Raw genomic sequence first — 16,495 nt, forward strand, 5'->3', positions numbered from 1 at the left:
GTGGAAGAATCTTAGAAAAAGCAAAGGAGTGATCCTTCTTCCAGGATGATTACATTTAAAACATTTTTATCAGTACACTGTACTTTTTTAAAACCAAATTCATTAAGAGTTGTTTGACTTATTTTAATTTCCCTAGACTTGCATTGAAGCTCACACTGGTCTACACGTTGCTGTATGTGCCTTCTCACAGTTAGACAGAAAAAACCAGACATGCAGATATCTGATTCAAACCCCCCAATTTAACACCTGGTTACAGTTTTTTTTTATCGCTTGGTACATTAATTACAAGTAGATGGTAAAACTTTATAACTCTTTGTACAAAACTTAAAGCAGATAATCAAAATGGCTGTTTTTTTCAATTGGCTACGTACACCCGGAGAATTTCATATGAACTAATTGGCTTTCACAATGCAATGCTCACAATACTTTTCATATACTTCTCTTCTGATTTGCATAAATACATTTCACCAACATTTAATCCAACGGCTCTTAATGGATAATAACTGAACCTGTATATTTTACATTAGTTTGTCAGCTATATAAAATGTGTGTGTGTATGAATATCTAAATTACATGTATCCACATATAATGAATACTCTTTATTGCTTGATTTCACCTAGAGGTAACCCCAATTGGTCACCCTATAACAGTAAGGGTGGGGGGATTTCCTTCAACATGGAGTAGGATAGACAGCAAGGAAGAGGAAGAGCTTGTGGATCGGTCAGAGAGGTGGGCATGGGCACCAACAGAGTGGTCAGAGAGGTTACTGTAAATACTGTAAAAACAAATTTGGCCAAATGATTGTAGAGGATGTCTTCATTGATCACAACTTCATTACACATATTATGGAAATGATAGATTCTGTAAATGTTGGGTAATGTGAGTGTATTACCTGATGTGAAGACTGTAATCTGTCTTTTACACTACTGTAGCACATTACTTTCAGCACTTCTAACAGCAATTTGAAACATGCATTGTTTGTTAATGGATTCACTGGTGGTTAAAAAGACAAACAAAAAAAGAGTCAATATGTTGTGTTTTGGTGATTTAAACCATATGTTTTTGTGACATTTCACAAAAAAATAATATTTTGAATCAATGGTTGTGTGGTGAGAGATTTTCAAAATCCAATAAATGCACAATGGCAAGTTTTGAATGACAGACCAGCTGTAAGTTGTGAAATTATACCACATAGTTGCATTAACAGTACCAAAGCGATCAAAAAAATTGTAAAAGAATTAATGGGCTAAACCAGTTAAACCTGCTGTTACAGCACATGAAAGATCAATAGAACTCTCTAGACCTGTGTGTGTGTGTGTGTGTGTGTGTGTGTGTGTGCGTGCACTATAATACATAATGAAACGAGGCATAGTCTGGTACATAACCTCCCATAGAGAGTGGTATCGATCTTCTCATCTAACTCTCCACTAGAAATTGAATAATTGTATTTCCTAAAATATAGAAGTAATCCATTAATTACCAAATTAAGGGAACTGTAACAAACATAATAATATATAATGATGTGATTTTTCTAACTCTGGTATCGATCTGTATTGGCCCCAAAAATACAATATACCATAATCTGTATACAACATACAACCAAGAACAACAAAACAACACAACTACAAAACAAAAGAAGCATTTAAAAACGTGCTACAGTTAAACAGTGTAAACTGTTTGAGGCAGCAAGCAGCCTTTGCACTACAAGAGATTTGTCAATTGTCACCGGTTACACCCACACTTTATTATGATGAAAAATAATGACAGCTTTGCAACAAAAATCAGGCAGATTTTGCCAGCTTGGTTCTGTACCAATGGTAAGATTCTTTTCCTTTAACTAAAACCTTTATGATCTCTATCACTTTATGAAATCACTGCAGAAACACCTGCAGAGCGCTGACTCATCATATCTTTTAAACCAACATGAGGCTGTTTCCGTCAGGAAATTGGATCTGGCACATCTTTTTAAATGGTAAATTATCAGGTTTTGCATAACACATATATAGTCTCCATCTGACTTTTCAAAGACTCACTCTAACCTTCGTTGATTCTGTATTTCTCACAGAGCGTGGCTAACCCTGCTTCACTGGTTGCTATGCCAACTCTTGTGGTAACCAGGGAGCTGAATGGGGATGACTATTTTGGAGAAGCATTTCTTCAATGAACACATGCAGCTCTTAAAAAGCAATAACACCTGCATGTTCTTTGCTGTGACTGTATTTTGATGCATATCTATTGCATTACATTTCATCATTTAGTTAGTAGCTACTGATACTGAATACATTTTACAACGTTATACATACAAATACACACATAAGTAAACATGTAACACAGTCTTACATAATGTGTTCTTTATTATTGATGATTTGGCCATAACAAACATGTCCCTCTGGGAACATTTTATCTAATGCTGACTGCCTCGTGTAGCTATCTAACATTTATTACCATTTACACAGTGGTGGAAGAAGTACTTCGGTATTTTACTTGAGCACAGAAATACTCTGTTACAGTAATAAGTCCTGCATTCCAACTTTTACTCAAGTAAAATTATTAGCGTCACATTTCCTTTAAGTACAAAAAGTAAAAATTATCATTATTCAGAATTGCCCATTAAATTATATTATAAATTAATACATTATTATATTATATTATCATTATTGATGCCTTTACTTGAATGATGTTGCAAGTAAAGTTACGGCTAGTTTTAATTACTTATTATTATTATTACTTAATACCAACTAAGACTAAAGGTCTGTTCACCTGCCACGTCACTTCCTTGCCACTGTTATTAAATATCCCACAATCATTTTTATAAAACCAAGACAATAAGTACCCTACCCTTTTGTTCCCAATAATCCATCCTTGTGTAGTGTACCACAATATGTGTCTTGATTAGGAAAGAGTAATTAGGAGTGACCTAATTTAATGTAATTTCAAATACTGTAATTTACCTAATTTAATCCATTTATAGGTCAAAATAATCTTAAACTGAAGCTAATATTTAGTTTAGCAGTTTTTAAAGGTGTCTGACCATAAAAAAATCTCTTGCTGTCTCACAGTTTTATAAAATAAGTGTTTATCTCACCGGCTGCCGGCTCTTTGGAGGGAAACAGCTTGTTGTCCAAAGTCATGCTGATGTCACAGAAGACCTCCTCCTCGTCCCGGTCAGCATCCAACTGAAAAAGAGAACAAACAAAAAAATTATCTTGTTGCTTTGTTCACAATTAATAAGTTAACTTTTTGATATTTAATTATTTCTGCTTGACAGAAATGACAGATAGACAGAAGTCATGACCTGAACTTCCAACATCACAAACACAAACGGACATGCTCAGTCCGTTAAGCTGCTGTGACATCCAGAATGAGACTCATTAAAAGACCAAAACATAAGAAATGAGCTCTGATGCCTTGAACTATACACTCAGGGTCATTTTGTATTCAACACACACTGGAAAATTTCATAACACTTGATTAATTAGCCTCCCTTCTGTGTCAATCAGTCTTTCAGATTATTCAGAGGCCGGCTGTCTTCCTTTGCACGTACAGCACTCGTAAATTGACCGTGAAGAATCTGGTTTGTTAGTGAGCTAGAAGCTGATTGAAGAAGGCTTCTCTTCCCTAATCTGCTTTTTGGCCGTCCCTCTGCTCTAATCAGGGACGATGACAAGAAGCAGGCGACCTTGTGCATATACATAACAGATTTAAAAAAAAAAACCAGACTGGACATAACTGCTCTGTTTCTCGACCTGAAACTTAAACAGAGAAAGGAATGAATGTCAGCTGTGGGAGTGGAGGTCAAACGGCAAAAAGTAGGATAAGGATAACCCACAACCAACAACTAGCTTCCTCCTAGGGGTTTCCATGGTAACAACCTAAAAAAAGGCACCAGTGTCTGCTGTCTACTGAGTGGGAGAGTCCCCTGAGCCTGAAGCCCAGCGAGTCCAGCAGCAGAAGAGGAACAGAGAGGATCAAAGTGAGGATTCCCCCGAAGAGCCAGGCATTCAGAAACCCATCAGACCTCTTGATGCGTCCGGCATCATCAGCAGAGAAAAATTACTGCTGTCACGCTGCAGCGTCTTTATAACCAAAAACTGTTCCCACTTGAACAGAGATGCTCCGTATAATCCATCTAAATTTACAAGCAGCTGTCTGAGACTCTTCAGAGAAAGTGTCACTAATCAAGGGCAGATTAGGAGCTTTCACTTTTTTTGAGAAAAGCTCTACTGTGCAGCATAGCGTGTTCATATTAGAAAGCAAAGTGCACCAGTCTCCTTTTATTAGGTTTATTAACAATAAACAAAACTAATGCTGTATCCACGCTGAGCCTTAAAACCAAACAAGGCAGTAATGAGTTACACATCAATAGTGATACCGTATGCTTTACTTAGAGATCCAGATATTGCCTCTCAGAAAGCACAAAGGCTGGGGCAGGCCCAAAACATGAAACGGAGTCGCGGGAGCCGTCCTGCACCTCTGAACACAGTTTTCTACCAAGATTAGATCAGTTTCAATTATTATTTAACTTGATTTCTGTATTTCTGTTTTTTGTCTGTGCTTTTCCACTGGTAATACCTAACACCTATGTTGTTTTTCCAAACTTTAACTTTATTTATTGATTGCTTGCAGAAAGGGAGGCAGAGGCGATAGAGAGCTGTCCTGCTATGCAGCTTGCAACAGCATCTAAGCAGGCCTACATCGTAATTTTCCAAAAAAAGGCTCAGTTTTTTCGGGATTTCCAGATTCATCTGCTCTGGATAACGTTTTTGATAAACTCCAAATTTGGCCGTGAAAAACGTTGCGTGAGTAGCAGTCAAAATGGCTGCCAAGGAGGAGGTATTCATCTTCTTAAAAAAACGCAACAAAATGTACCTGATAGTGTCATCAACAAACTTGAAGACGATAAGGCAACTGTTAACTGATTTCACGCTGTGAATGTGAAATATTAACTTTAGCCACATAACATGACTTTTGTTATGTTTGCTAGCCTCAGATTGGTTTCTTGTGAGCAGGAGATACTTTTGCATGCGCACCAGAAAATATCTCGTGCACACCTGAAAGTATCTTGTGCGCACAAGAAAAAAAAAGTCATGTCATGTCATGTCCCCTTACATATATGTACTGTATTTGGTAAATTATCTGTGGAGTGATTAGGATTTTGAAACAGTCCACAAATACATTAAGCCCCTCCCTGAAATAAATCATCTTAAAATCGAAAGGCAATTGTGTCTTCTGCCGTGGGCGCCTGGGTAGCTCACCTGGTGGAGCGCGCGCCCATGTACGGAGGCTTAGTCCTCAATGCAGCGGCCGCAGGTTCGGGTTCGGTTCCGGCCTGGGGCCTTTTGCTGCATGTCGTTCCCCTTCCATCTCTCCCCTTTCATGTCTAAAGCTGTCCTGTCAGAAATAAAGGCCTAAAAATGACCAAATAAAAGGTGGAACCCTACAGGGGACCGAAGTGCATGCTTGTGATGAATAATTATCCATTGACCGCGGGAAGCGAAATAAAATCCCTCATCCTCCATGTCAAAGATCTTAAAGAGGAGATGAGAAGTAGATTAAAGGAAGCAGACAAAGCTTTGAGATGGCAGCTCCTTTTTTTAAACTTTGCAACTCTTTTCAGGAAGAAAGGAAGTATGGTGCATTCAGTGTTTTCTGTTTGATCATCTAATTGAGTTGATGTTGAGCTAAAAATAATTGGAAAAAGAGCTTCCTCCAGTACACCACAACAATATGTTCAATGCTCAATGTTGTTGGTCTCTGAAGAGGACACACAAAACAGGAGAGATGCAAAAAGATATGAATATAATAGGCTATAAATAGATTTTAACAAAAGACCCAAAACCTTTATTCAGTTATTTGCCAGTGTCTTATTCATGTTCCAGGAACAAATACCTTGTAACCTTCCCCGGAGAGATAAGACTCCCAGAAAGCGAGGTGTCTTTTGTTTATTATATTTGTGTGGTATCTCACAGCATGTGGGAAGGAAGCTGGAGCTGAGCTCACTCAGAGAGTACCTCATTAGTTTGGTCTTTTTTTCTAGAATGACAGGACGGCTTTAATACAACAAACTATTATCTCTCCTTCACTGCAATTTCCTGTTAGGCTTCATTGTGTTTGTGTGTGTGTTTGATAAGTCGAGTCATCCTAAATGCAAAGAACAGACCCTCATTCGTACATTATCATCACTTTTCCCGCATAAAAATCTAAATGTCACAAATCCCAAACTTTGTCTACGGCTCAAAAATAATGATGTATAATAATGTCTCAATCTACGCACAAATGTAGACCATGGCAATCACAATGAGCAATTTGTGCTGGTAGTAGACAGACTATTGGAAATATAATCCTACCATGTAGATAACGATCATACTTTGTAGTCTTATTGGAAAGTTTTCTCAAACACGATGCACTCAAGGTTCTAAAAGTCCTATTGTGCAATAAAACATAACTTGTAGTTTAGAAGCCCAAGGCACACTTCTCTAAGTGTTGGTGGAAACAAAGCAATCACTTTCAACTTACTGTACCATCCTCCACACATCTACTGTTAATACAGAATAGATTTATAAAGATAAGTTTTTCCCTGCATCATTTCTCATGAGTGGGTCTTTTAGACTGAGCCAACCTTTGTCGTCTTTTGTTGCAATTGCATGGAGGATTAGACAAGCGAGAAGAAAGGTCTGGAGTGAGGACTGCAGACTTCTTTCATTCACAGGTTACACGAGAGGAAATTGGTTATACCCAAGGTGTTTATTACAAAAACCCAACGCACCAAATATATACTGTACATGTCAGGGATATTGGATGTTTTTTTTTTAAGATTATTTTTTGGGCATTTTTGGTCCTTTATTTTGACAGGACAAATGAAGACATGAAAGGGGAGAGAGAGGGGGAATGACATGCAGCAGGGCTGCAGGTCGGAGTCAAACCTGTGGCCTATGTGCGCCTAGCTAACCCGGCCACACGGATATTGGATGTTTAAGGAGCTTTAAATATTATTTATTTTCTTCATTTCTGTATTGTTTCTTGTTGTTTATAAAACTGTAATCTAACTGTCTAGCTTTGAATAAGGACAACTCAATGTGAGAAAAGCATAAACTGCAACTCAGCACCCACGCAGGTCTGGTAATACATTTGTGATTTGTACATTCCTGCCAGCATTAACGGAAAAAAAACACCCCATAAAACACTTATGTATTGCAAAAACAACTGTTGATGTGGCTTTTCCAATTTTTCTCGCCTGTTTTTTTTTGGAGGTGTTATTGTTGTCTATAATATATATAATGGACGCACAACATCAAGATATCTTCAACTTACAATTTACAAAGCTTTGACAGATGGCTAAACTCTCGGTTCAACCAGTTGTCAAACATAAGCATACCTTTTTTAATAATACCTGAGTCAGTCAGTTAATTGATCAACAGAAGATTCATCTGCAAAAACTTTGATAATTAAGGTTAAAGGTTATTGAATTAATTACATAATTAATGAATTATTAATTAATTAATGGATCAACTTCTAGTAAAAAAGCCATAAATTCCACTGATTTCAAGTTCTAAAATGTGAATATTTGCTTGTTGTCTTCGTCTTGATATGATGATGATTGTTTTTGGATTGCTGCTCAGACAAAGCAAGACACTCGAAGACAACATCCTGGGAAATTGTGATGGACATTTATTTCCATTTTCTGACATTTTATAGACCAAAGGATTAATCGATTGATTGAGAAAATAATAATCATAATAATTGATGAGAAAATGCATAATAGGGAAGACTAGCTGGTCATTTAGGCGTCAGCTAATCAGGAACCTGAAACAGTAAGCAGAATATAAAAAGGCAATATACCTAAAGAAATAGGATATCACACAGGAGGAAATACAGGTTGCTGCAATAAAAGATTTAATTTGTGTAAATGCGTCTGGAGTGCCAGAGTCATTAAATGCAATTTCACTTTTACTCTTAATGCATCGACCACAGAAAGCTAAAGAAAGCACTGCCATATAAACTGCTCTGACTTCTGGAGGGCATCTGATAAGAGGAATAGTGCTAAAGCACTGTTAGAATTAGAAAGTAAAACACACTGAAACGGAGATTAAGCAAAGAATGTCACAGGATGGCCTGAGAAACAAGACTCAATTAAAATACCAATATAATAATGTTCTTTCCTCAAAAGGCTGAATTCAATTTATTCAGGGCAAGACAACATTGTTTTGAATTGGGAGACAAAGCAGGAAAATTACTACCTAGATATATAAAACCGAGGGAATTGGCTTTCACTCTGATCTCTGTAGGTCATTATCTACCTTTACTGATGAAGAAATGTGTTTCTTCAAAGTGCCATTTGGGCTTCCCAAACTGACAGAAGCGCAAAGAGAACTCCTTGATGCGGATTTAACTATAGAGGAAATTAAAGAGGTAATGGGGGCCCTACCTGTGGGTAAGGCCCCAGGGCCTTAAGAGTTTTGCAACTGAACTGGCTCCACTTCTGTTAAAGGTATATAGAGAAGCCCTGGAGAAGGGCACACTGCCACCAACATTTAGGCAGGCTTTGATAACTTTGGTTCCTAAAAAAGGTAAAGACCCAGGAGACTGTAAGAATTACTGCCCAATCTCCCTAATGCAGTTAGACGTTAACATTATTTAAAAAATGTTGGCAAATAGATTAAATAAGGTTATTACTTTTCCAACTCATCCTGATCAGGTGGGGTTTATTCGGGGCATAACTTGTCAGATAATATCAGGCGCCTCATTAATATTGCATGGTCTGTAGCTGATAGACAATCCTCAATAGCTGCTATTTACCTTGGTGTTGAAAAAGGAATTTGATATGTTTTTCATTTTGGAAATGTATGGGTTTGGCAGCATTTTTATAAAGTGAATTAAGGTGCTGTATAAGCCCAGAGGCTGCAGTGCAAACTAATGGGTTAATTTCTGAATATTTTGCTCTTGGAAGGGGAACAAGACAGGGCTCTATTATTTCTAATGTTAATGTGAGATCTACTAGAAATGATCCCGTAACACTTGATTTTAGGTTGCCCCGAGACACCAATCTAATAGCATGCACAACAAATCTGTTTCTCACATTGGATTGGTTATTCAGTTTTCCCTCTGCTGCGAGGAAGACCATGCTGCGCTGAGGCTCAGACAGATCAATAAGATTGAAGAGGCAGCCACGAGCCAATAGCTTTATTAGCACCTGCCTCACACAAACCCAAGGGTACCTCAATGCCCCTCTGCACCAGAATATCTTCGATATATATCTTTGATTATGTTAACATGCTTACTGGCACACACCTTTAGACAGATTGTTAATACTGAATGATTCTACAAAACTGCAGATTATGTTAAATGACATTTTTGATTATTGATTACAGATGGGTGTATTTCCACCATTTACTAGATAGTTGATTGTGTAGAGACTGAAGAAGAAACAAGGTTAAAGAGAGAGCGGTATGATATGCATCAAAGTCCTCAGGCTGGAATTGGATTCAGGATGTTGCAGTTAAATGTTATGTGTTTTTACCACTAGGCTACCAGGATGTCAACATTTTAAAATAATTAATTTCTACAATATCAGCATATGGCAACTACAGTCCAACATGTACAGTGTACCACATGCAGCACCACGTATGACAGCGAAAGTGAAAGCTAACCCCAGATTTTGGAACAAGCTTTGTCTGCTTGGCGTTCACCTCACTATAATTTGCATTTTACTTTGGAGCTGCATCCACCATTTCGGTAGCTTCGGTAGCAACTGTTTTGAGATATGTTTTCTCTCGTTTGGTGGGTGTGTCTCTCGTTTATCGGCTGTGTCTCTCGTTTATCGGCTGTGTCACAGGTGATACCCAATCAGCAGAGATGTGTCTGTAAACTCGTGGTAAAAAAAGGCTGAGCGCTTGCGCACACAACAGGGTGTTCAACCCTGTTTCAGTTTAAAAAAAGTGTTGCTACGTTTTGTCTGGGCTGAACGTGGCCCTGGACTTTCCAAACACCCCTCCACACCCTTACTTCCTGTCACCACTTCCTGTGTTGGTACTGAAGGTTACAATTAGATGTAAATCATGCTCTGAATCCTTCAATATGGCTGTCATTTAAAGAGACAATGGGCTGCTTTAGGAAAATAAACATGCATGTGCATGTACAGTACAGGCCAAAAGTTTGGACACACCTTCTCATTCAATGCGTTTCCTTTTTATTTTCATGACTATTTACATTGTAGATTCTCAACGAAGGAATCAAAACTATGAATGAACACATATGGAATTATGTACTTAACAAAAAAGTTTGAAATAACTGAAAACATGTCTTATATTTTAGATTCTTCAAAGTAGCCACCCTTTGCTTTTTTTATTAATAAGGGAAAAACTTCCACTAATTAACCCTGACAAAGCACACCTGTGAAGTGAAAACCATTTCAGGTGACTACCTCATGAAGCTCATTGAGAGAACACCAAGGGTTTGCAGAGTTATCAAAAAAAGCAAAGGGTGGCTACTTTGAGGAATCTAAAATATAAGACATGTTTTCAGTTATTTCACACTTTTTTGTTAAGTACATAATTCCATATGTGTTCATTCATAGTTTTGATGCCTTCAGTGAGAATCTACAATGTAAATAGTCATGAAAATAAAGAAACACATTGAATGAGAAGGTGTGTCCAAACTTTTGGCCTGTACTGTGTAATATCTTCTAATATTCTCTCTGTCTTTCTCTTTAATGCAAACACACAGACATTCCACACGACTTACCGTAACAATAAGGCCCCTCTCCTGGAAGTATTTGACCAGAGGAATGGTGTTTTGCTTGAAGTTGGTCAGGCGGCGGTCGATGGCCTTAGGGTTGTCGTCTGGTCGTCCCTGCTGCTCGGCTCGTTTCTGCAGCCTCTCCTTCAAACGGTGGTTAGTGCAGGCCAGGAACACCACCAGGTCTGGAGTGCAGATCTACCAGGAGAGAAAAAGACGTGTGAAAAATTACAGCTAAACCTTAACCACTCTGATAAACCTTCATCTGACCCTGAGAAGGCTCGGTCTCAGAGCTGCAAACTGAGGAATCAGCTCAGGGTCCGTCTCAATTTTAAATTCAATGTACTCAGGGCAAAATGTCAAAACTGCAATTCCCACTAGAATAAATACTTCATTCTCATTAAGGTCTAAAGAGATTGGATATGTATTTTTTTTACCGCAGGTTTTGAATTTTTAAGCAAGTCCATCACCTGAATTTCACTGAATTGAATCAATGCCAAGGAGATTTAAGGTTGAAGCCTTGGAAATAACCCTGCAGCTGCTCACTCCACTGATACAATTTTAAAACAGGCGGGGATAATGAGTCAAATAGGATGATGCTAAACATTATTACCTGCCACTTGCATACAGATTTTCTTTCTTTAATGGAGAGATTAAGATTGTAGATGTTCAGAGGAAAGTTTGTTTTTTGTAACATGAGTAACCGCAAAGGACATTACAGGTGTGATAACTTGTGCGGGCTTTTTCTATTTAGAGATCAGACGTGAAGAGGAGCCAGTTACTAAGTGCAATTCAACAGCTCAAGATGCATCATTCCCTGATAACATCTGCACAAGTGAATAAAGTGGTTACTCATTATTTATTGTTGCTATGGCTGCCACAACCATAACAATTTACAGTAAATGATGATTTGTTATCATATACATTATTATTGCTGGGTTTATTTTTTGTTTTGTGTTTTACTTCCTGCTCTGCTGCACATATTTAATTTAGTTCTAAAACAACCAAGGTGTTAATTATATACCAACATTTGAAGCTGCATCATTTCATTGATTTGTTGTCACTTGGAGGCAGGTAAAAACATTAGCATTCATGTTTTTCAGGCTACCTGTCATATATTGCTATCTTCTACTTATGTTTTGTTCTCTACAAACTCCTGAGGGAAATTTCCACTGTGTTCACTCGTTACCAACTGTGTCTGTCTGCAGTTTGTTGCTCAGCAGATCGGAGAGTCAGTTTTAAGAGCTTTTTCTGGTGGATACAATGCTGATGAGAGCAGTGAGACTTCCAATCAAAACGGTGGTTGCGGACCATAAAACCAAAACAGGAGTCCCGTAATAATTACTTCTGGGTTCTTCACTATGAGCAACCCCCTTCACACACATAGTATTTTGATCTATTGTTGATATAAGAAAATTGACAAGTGCAGCTTTACTACATTTTGTAAAAGATAATATGCAATCAGGCATGTTTTTTTTTCCGAAGCTCGATTACACGTTGACAAATCTGACATAAGAATGCCTCTGAAAAAATGCTTGTGTGCGGGGACTATATGTATTTGTAATCAGGATAAACTAAAAGGAATTGTAACTGCTGTGTGCCCAATCTATCGCATCGTTGTGACGAAAAGAGAGCTGAGCCAGAAGGCAAAGCTCTCGATCTACCGGTCAGTTTTCGTTCCTACCCTCACCTATGGTCATGAAGGCTGGGTCATGACCGAAAGAACGAGATCCAGGGTACAAGCGGCCGAAATGGGTTTCCTCAGGAGGGTGGCTGGCGTCTCCCTTAGAGATAGGGTGAGAAGCTCAGTCATCCGTGAGGAGCTCGGAGTAGAGCCGCTGCTCCTTTGCGTCGAAAGGAGCCAGTTGAGGTGGTTCGGGCATCTGGTAAGGATGCCCCCTGGGCGCTTCCCTAGGGAGGTGTTCCAGGCACGTCCAGCTGGGAGGAGGCCTCGGGGAAGACCCAGGACTAGGTGGAGGGATTATATCTCCAACCTGGCCTGGGAACGCCGGGATCCCCAGTCGGAGCTGGTTAATGTTGCTCGGGAAAGGGAAGTTTGGGGTCCCCTGCTGGAGCTGCTCCCCCCGCGACCCGACACCGGATAAGCGGACGAAGATGGATGGATGGATGGACTGCTGTGTGCCCATTAAGAATCAAGTTCTGAGCAAAGTCCTATCGTTCAGCTCAAATTACTGCAATCAGGAGACTATGTAATAACTATGAGAGGCATGTTGCCAATGCATAATAGCAAGCAAATAAACATTAGCTTTTCTAATTTAAAGGAACAGGTCAGGCAACAACACTGACTAAGGCCTGAGTAGAGATTTAATTTGTGAAACGACAACGAGCTTGACCGCTTCTGTTCTACAAAAGTCCAATGCACAAAAACATTCCTTAGTAACCAACGAGTACATGGAGTAAACAGGCTGACGTGTGCGCTGGCTATTTAAAGATCAGTGAAGGATGCTGTTCTCTAATGCAAAGCAGCATCAAAGGGAAATAACTTGGTTTCTATGGCTCTGACCTCTCTAAGGTGAGGCGCCTCCAGTGGTTTTAGAAAGAGGAAAGAGTGTAAAATACTCTCATCTTGAACTTGACAACTAGTCCCCCAGCTAACCACCACCGGGAACTTTCCCTCAATAAGAAGCTTTAAGAGTGGTTTATTACTAGTCATACTCTGTTGTTTGTTTTCCTGTTTGTTAGATTAATTGCACATTTGATCTGACCCACACCCAGAGCCCTGTTTTTTTCTCAGTATGTATATTTTCAGTTTTAATGCCGGCAGCGCTGTCAGTGATGCAATCTCTCTTGATCAAAGGCCAGGAAGCATGTGGTAGGCTTCCTCTCCAACCAACACGTGCACGCACACACACACACACACACACACACACACACACACACACACACACACACACACACACACACACACACACACAGATACACACACACACACACACACACACACACACACACACACCTTTAAAAAAGATGCGTAAGCAGGCAGCTAATACGACAGCTAATACCCTTTTACGGATGTTCTGTTAAAGGAGATTTAAGCAGGGAAATGCTGTGGCTTCCTGTTCTGCTGCAACCTCTTTTACGAAGCTAAATATAAGCTAGATGATACCGATACTGTCACTTACAAAGTATAGCTGTTGTATACTATTTATCTGACACATTCACTCATATGGCTTATTTTTTTTTGGTGGGAACCACTATGTAAAACTTTTCGTACCAAGTTTTGTATTTGGTTTGGTAAACAAGGCCTTGTATAAGATAAGAGATAAAACATTCTTCAAAACAGCGAACTTACTCCAGCTGTTCAAACTTAAGTTAATCATGATGGACTCTTTCCTGTGATTTTGATCTTATTTATACTAGTTAAAACTACTGTGCATGAACAAACAGCTGATTTTGGGCATCAGTACACTCTACTGTTTGCCTTTGGTTCATTACATTCTGCTCTGCCTTTCTTTTCTTTTTTTAAGGTAATTTTTTTGGGCATTTTAGGCCTTTATTTTCATAGGACAGATGAAGACATGAAAGGGGAGAGAGAGGGGGAATGACATGCAGCAAAGGGCTGCAGGTCAGAGTCAAACCCAGAGCCGCTGAGTTGAGGAGTAAACCTCTATATATGGGTGCATGCTCTACCAAGTGAGCTATCCAGTCGTCTCCATCTGTCTCCATGAACTGGAGCGTTCTAGGGTTGTTTCCGCTTCATCCGCCATCCAGCAGTTCTCATGGAGAACAAGTCACTTTTATTTATATATCACAATCACAAATTTACTTCAAGAGGCTTTACAATCTTTAGTCAAGTCAAGTCAAGTCAAGTCAAGAAAATTTATTTATAGAGCTCATTTAAAACCAACCTAGGCTGAACAAAGTGCTGTACAAAGTTATATTATGTTATAAAAACAAAGGAAGACAATGCAAATATAGACACAATGAACATCATACAAACAACACAAATCTATACAAATGTCCCTAAACTAAATCATACGCCAAAGAATAAAAATGTGTTTTAAAGGTCCCGTGACATGGTGCTCTTTGGATGCTTTTATATAGACCTTAGTGTTTCCCTAATACTGTATCTGAAGTCTCTTTCCCGACATTCAGCCTTGGTGCAGAATTACAGCCACTAGAGCCAATCCCACAATGAGCTTTCCTTAGTATGTGCCATTTATGTGTCTGTAGCTATTGAGGGGGAGGGGGGGCAAGGTGGAGAGTGGGGGTGTGGCCTTGACCAACTGACACTTTGCTCGTTTGAAAGCCATGATGCCTCTCTCTCATGGGTGGGCCAAATTCTCTGGGCAAAGCAGAGAAAGGGGAGGTGACCTTGCTCCTCATGACCTCATAAGGAGCAAGATTCCAGATCGGCCCATCTGAGCTTTCATTTTCTCAAAGGCAGAGCAGGATACCCAGGGCTCGGTTTACAACTATCGCCATTTCTAGCCACTGGGGGACCATAGGCAGGCTGGGGGAATGCATATTAATGTTAAAAAACCTCATAAAGTGAAATTTTCATGACATGGGACCTTTAAAGATCTTGGCAGTAGAGGAGGATCTAATATGAATGGGAAGTTTGTTACTGAGTCTCGGGGCATAAGGCATGATCACCCTTTGTTTTCATCCGAGACTGTGGAATAGCTAAAAGGATATTAGTTGATCTTAGGTTCCTGGGGGAGTGATGTAGGGTAATGAGATCAGCAATATATAAATGGACCAATCGATGTAATGCCTTAAAAACAAGTAACATTACCTCAAAATCGATTCTATATTTCACCGGTAACCAGTGAAGAGAAGACAGTATCGGGGAGATATGATCCCTCCTTCTGGTACCAGTCAACAATCTAGCAGCCGCATTCTGGACAAGCTGCAGGCGTGATAAAGATGATTGGCAAATCCCGGAATACAATAAGAGCATGAATAGTCTTTACGACAGAGGAAGGATTTTAGCTTAGCAATAGTTTTTCGAAAGTTCTTCAACTGAATTTGGGGGACAAACAACATGACTTCTGTCTTACTCTCATTAAGTTGGAGACAGTTTTTAGCCATCCAGCACTTAATGTCTTTCAGGCAGTGAAAAAGGGACTTTAAATAGTTGGTATTATGTGTTTTAGAGGCAGGTACAGCTGTGTGTCATCAGCATAACAGTGATAAGATATGTTATGTTTGTGAAGAATGGAGCCCAATGGGAGCATGTACAAAGAGAATAAAATTGGCCCTAAAATCAAACCTTGAGGTACACCGCATGTAATCGCTGTCGAAAAGGAGGAGGTATTTCCAATTTCAACAGAAAAGGTTCTATTTTTTTACATAAGAATTGAACCACTGTAGAGCAACAGCCTGGATATGCTCCTATGCTGAAGGCGATCCAAAAAGATGGCATGATCAACAGTGTCAAATTCAGGACTAAGGTCCAGCAAGAGTAAGATAGCTCAATTTCCTCCGTCACCGAACAACAACAAATCATTTAGCACTTTAAGAAGTGCTGTTTCTGTGCTATCGTGTACTGTGAAACCAGACTGAAAATTGTCCAAGACATTATTTTCACTTAAAAATGAAGAGCGCTGAGCAAGAACAACTTTCTCCAAAATCTTTGACATAAACGATATTTTAGAAATAGGCCTGAAGCTGTTACAATCAGTAGGGTCAAGGTTGGGTTTTTTAATTAGAGGCTGAACCACAGCATGTTAAAAGCTAGATGTGACTGTCCAATTCATAAGAGAGCGATTTATTACAGACAAGAGGCTGGGACCAA

At 39.2% G+C, this 16,495-nt stretch overlaps 1 protein-coding gene across 1 annotated transcript in view; it reads right to left on the reverse strand.

Moving 5' to 3' along the window:
* ak5 (adenylate kinase 5) overlaps window positions 1–16,495 on the reverse strand; it is a 79,054-nt gene that overhangs the window by 40,005 nt on the left and 22,554 nt on the right. Inside the window, exons 6-7 of the mRNA XM_028593625.1 lie at window positions 10,741–10,932; window positions 3,086–3,176 (exon numbers count right to left, since the gene is read on the reverse strand). Of these exons, the coding sequence (XP_028449426.1) occupies window positions 3,086–3,176; window positions 10,741–10,932 (283 nt within the window). The remainder of the gene's footprint in view (window positions 1–3,085; window positions 3,177–10,740; window positions 10,933–16,495) is intronic.

Source organism: Perca flavescens, chromosome 12 (genome assembly GCF_004354835.1).
Source record: "Perca flavescens isolate YP-PL-M2 chromosome 12, PFLA_1.0, whole genome shotgun sequence".
NCBI lineage: Eukaryota > Metazoa > Chordata > Actinopteri > Perciformes > Percidae > Perca > Perca flavescens.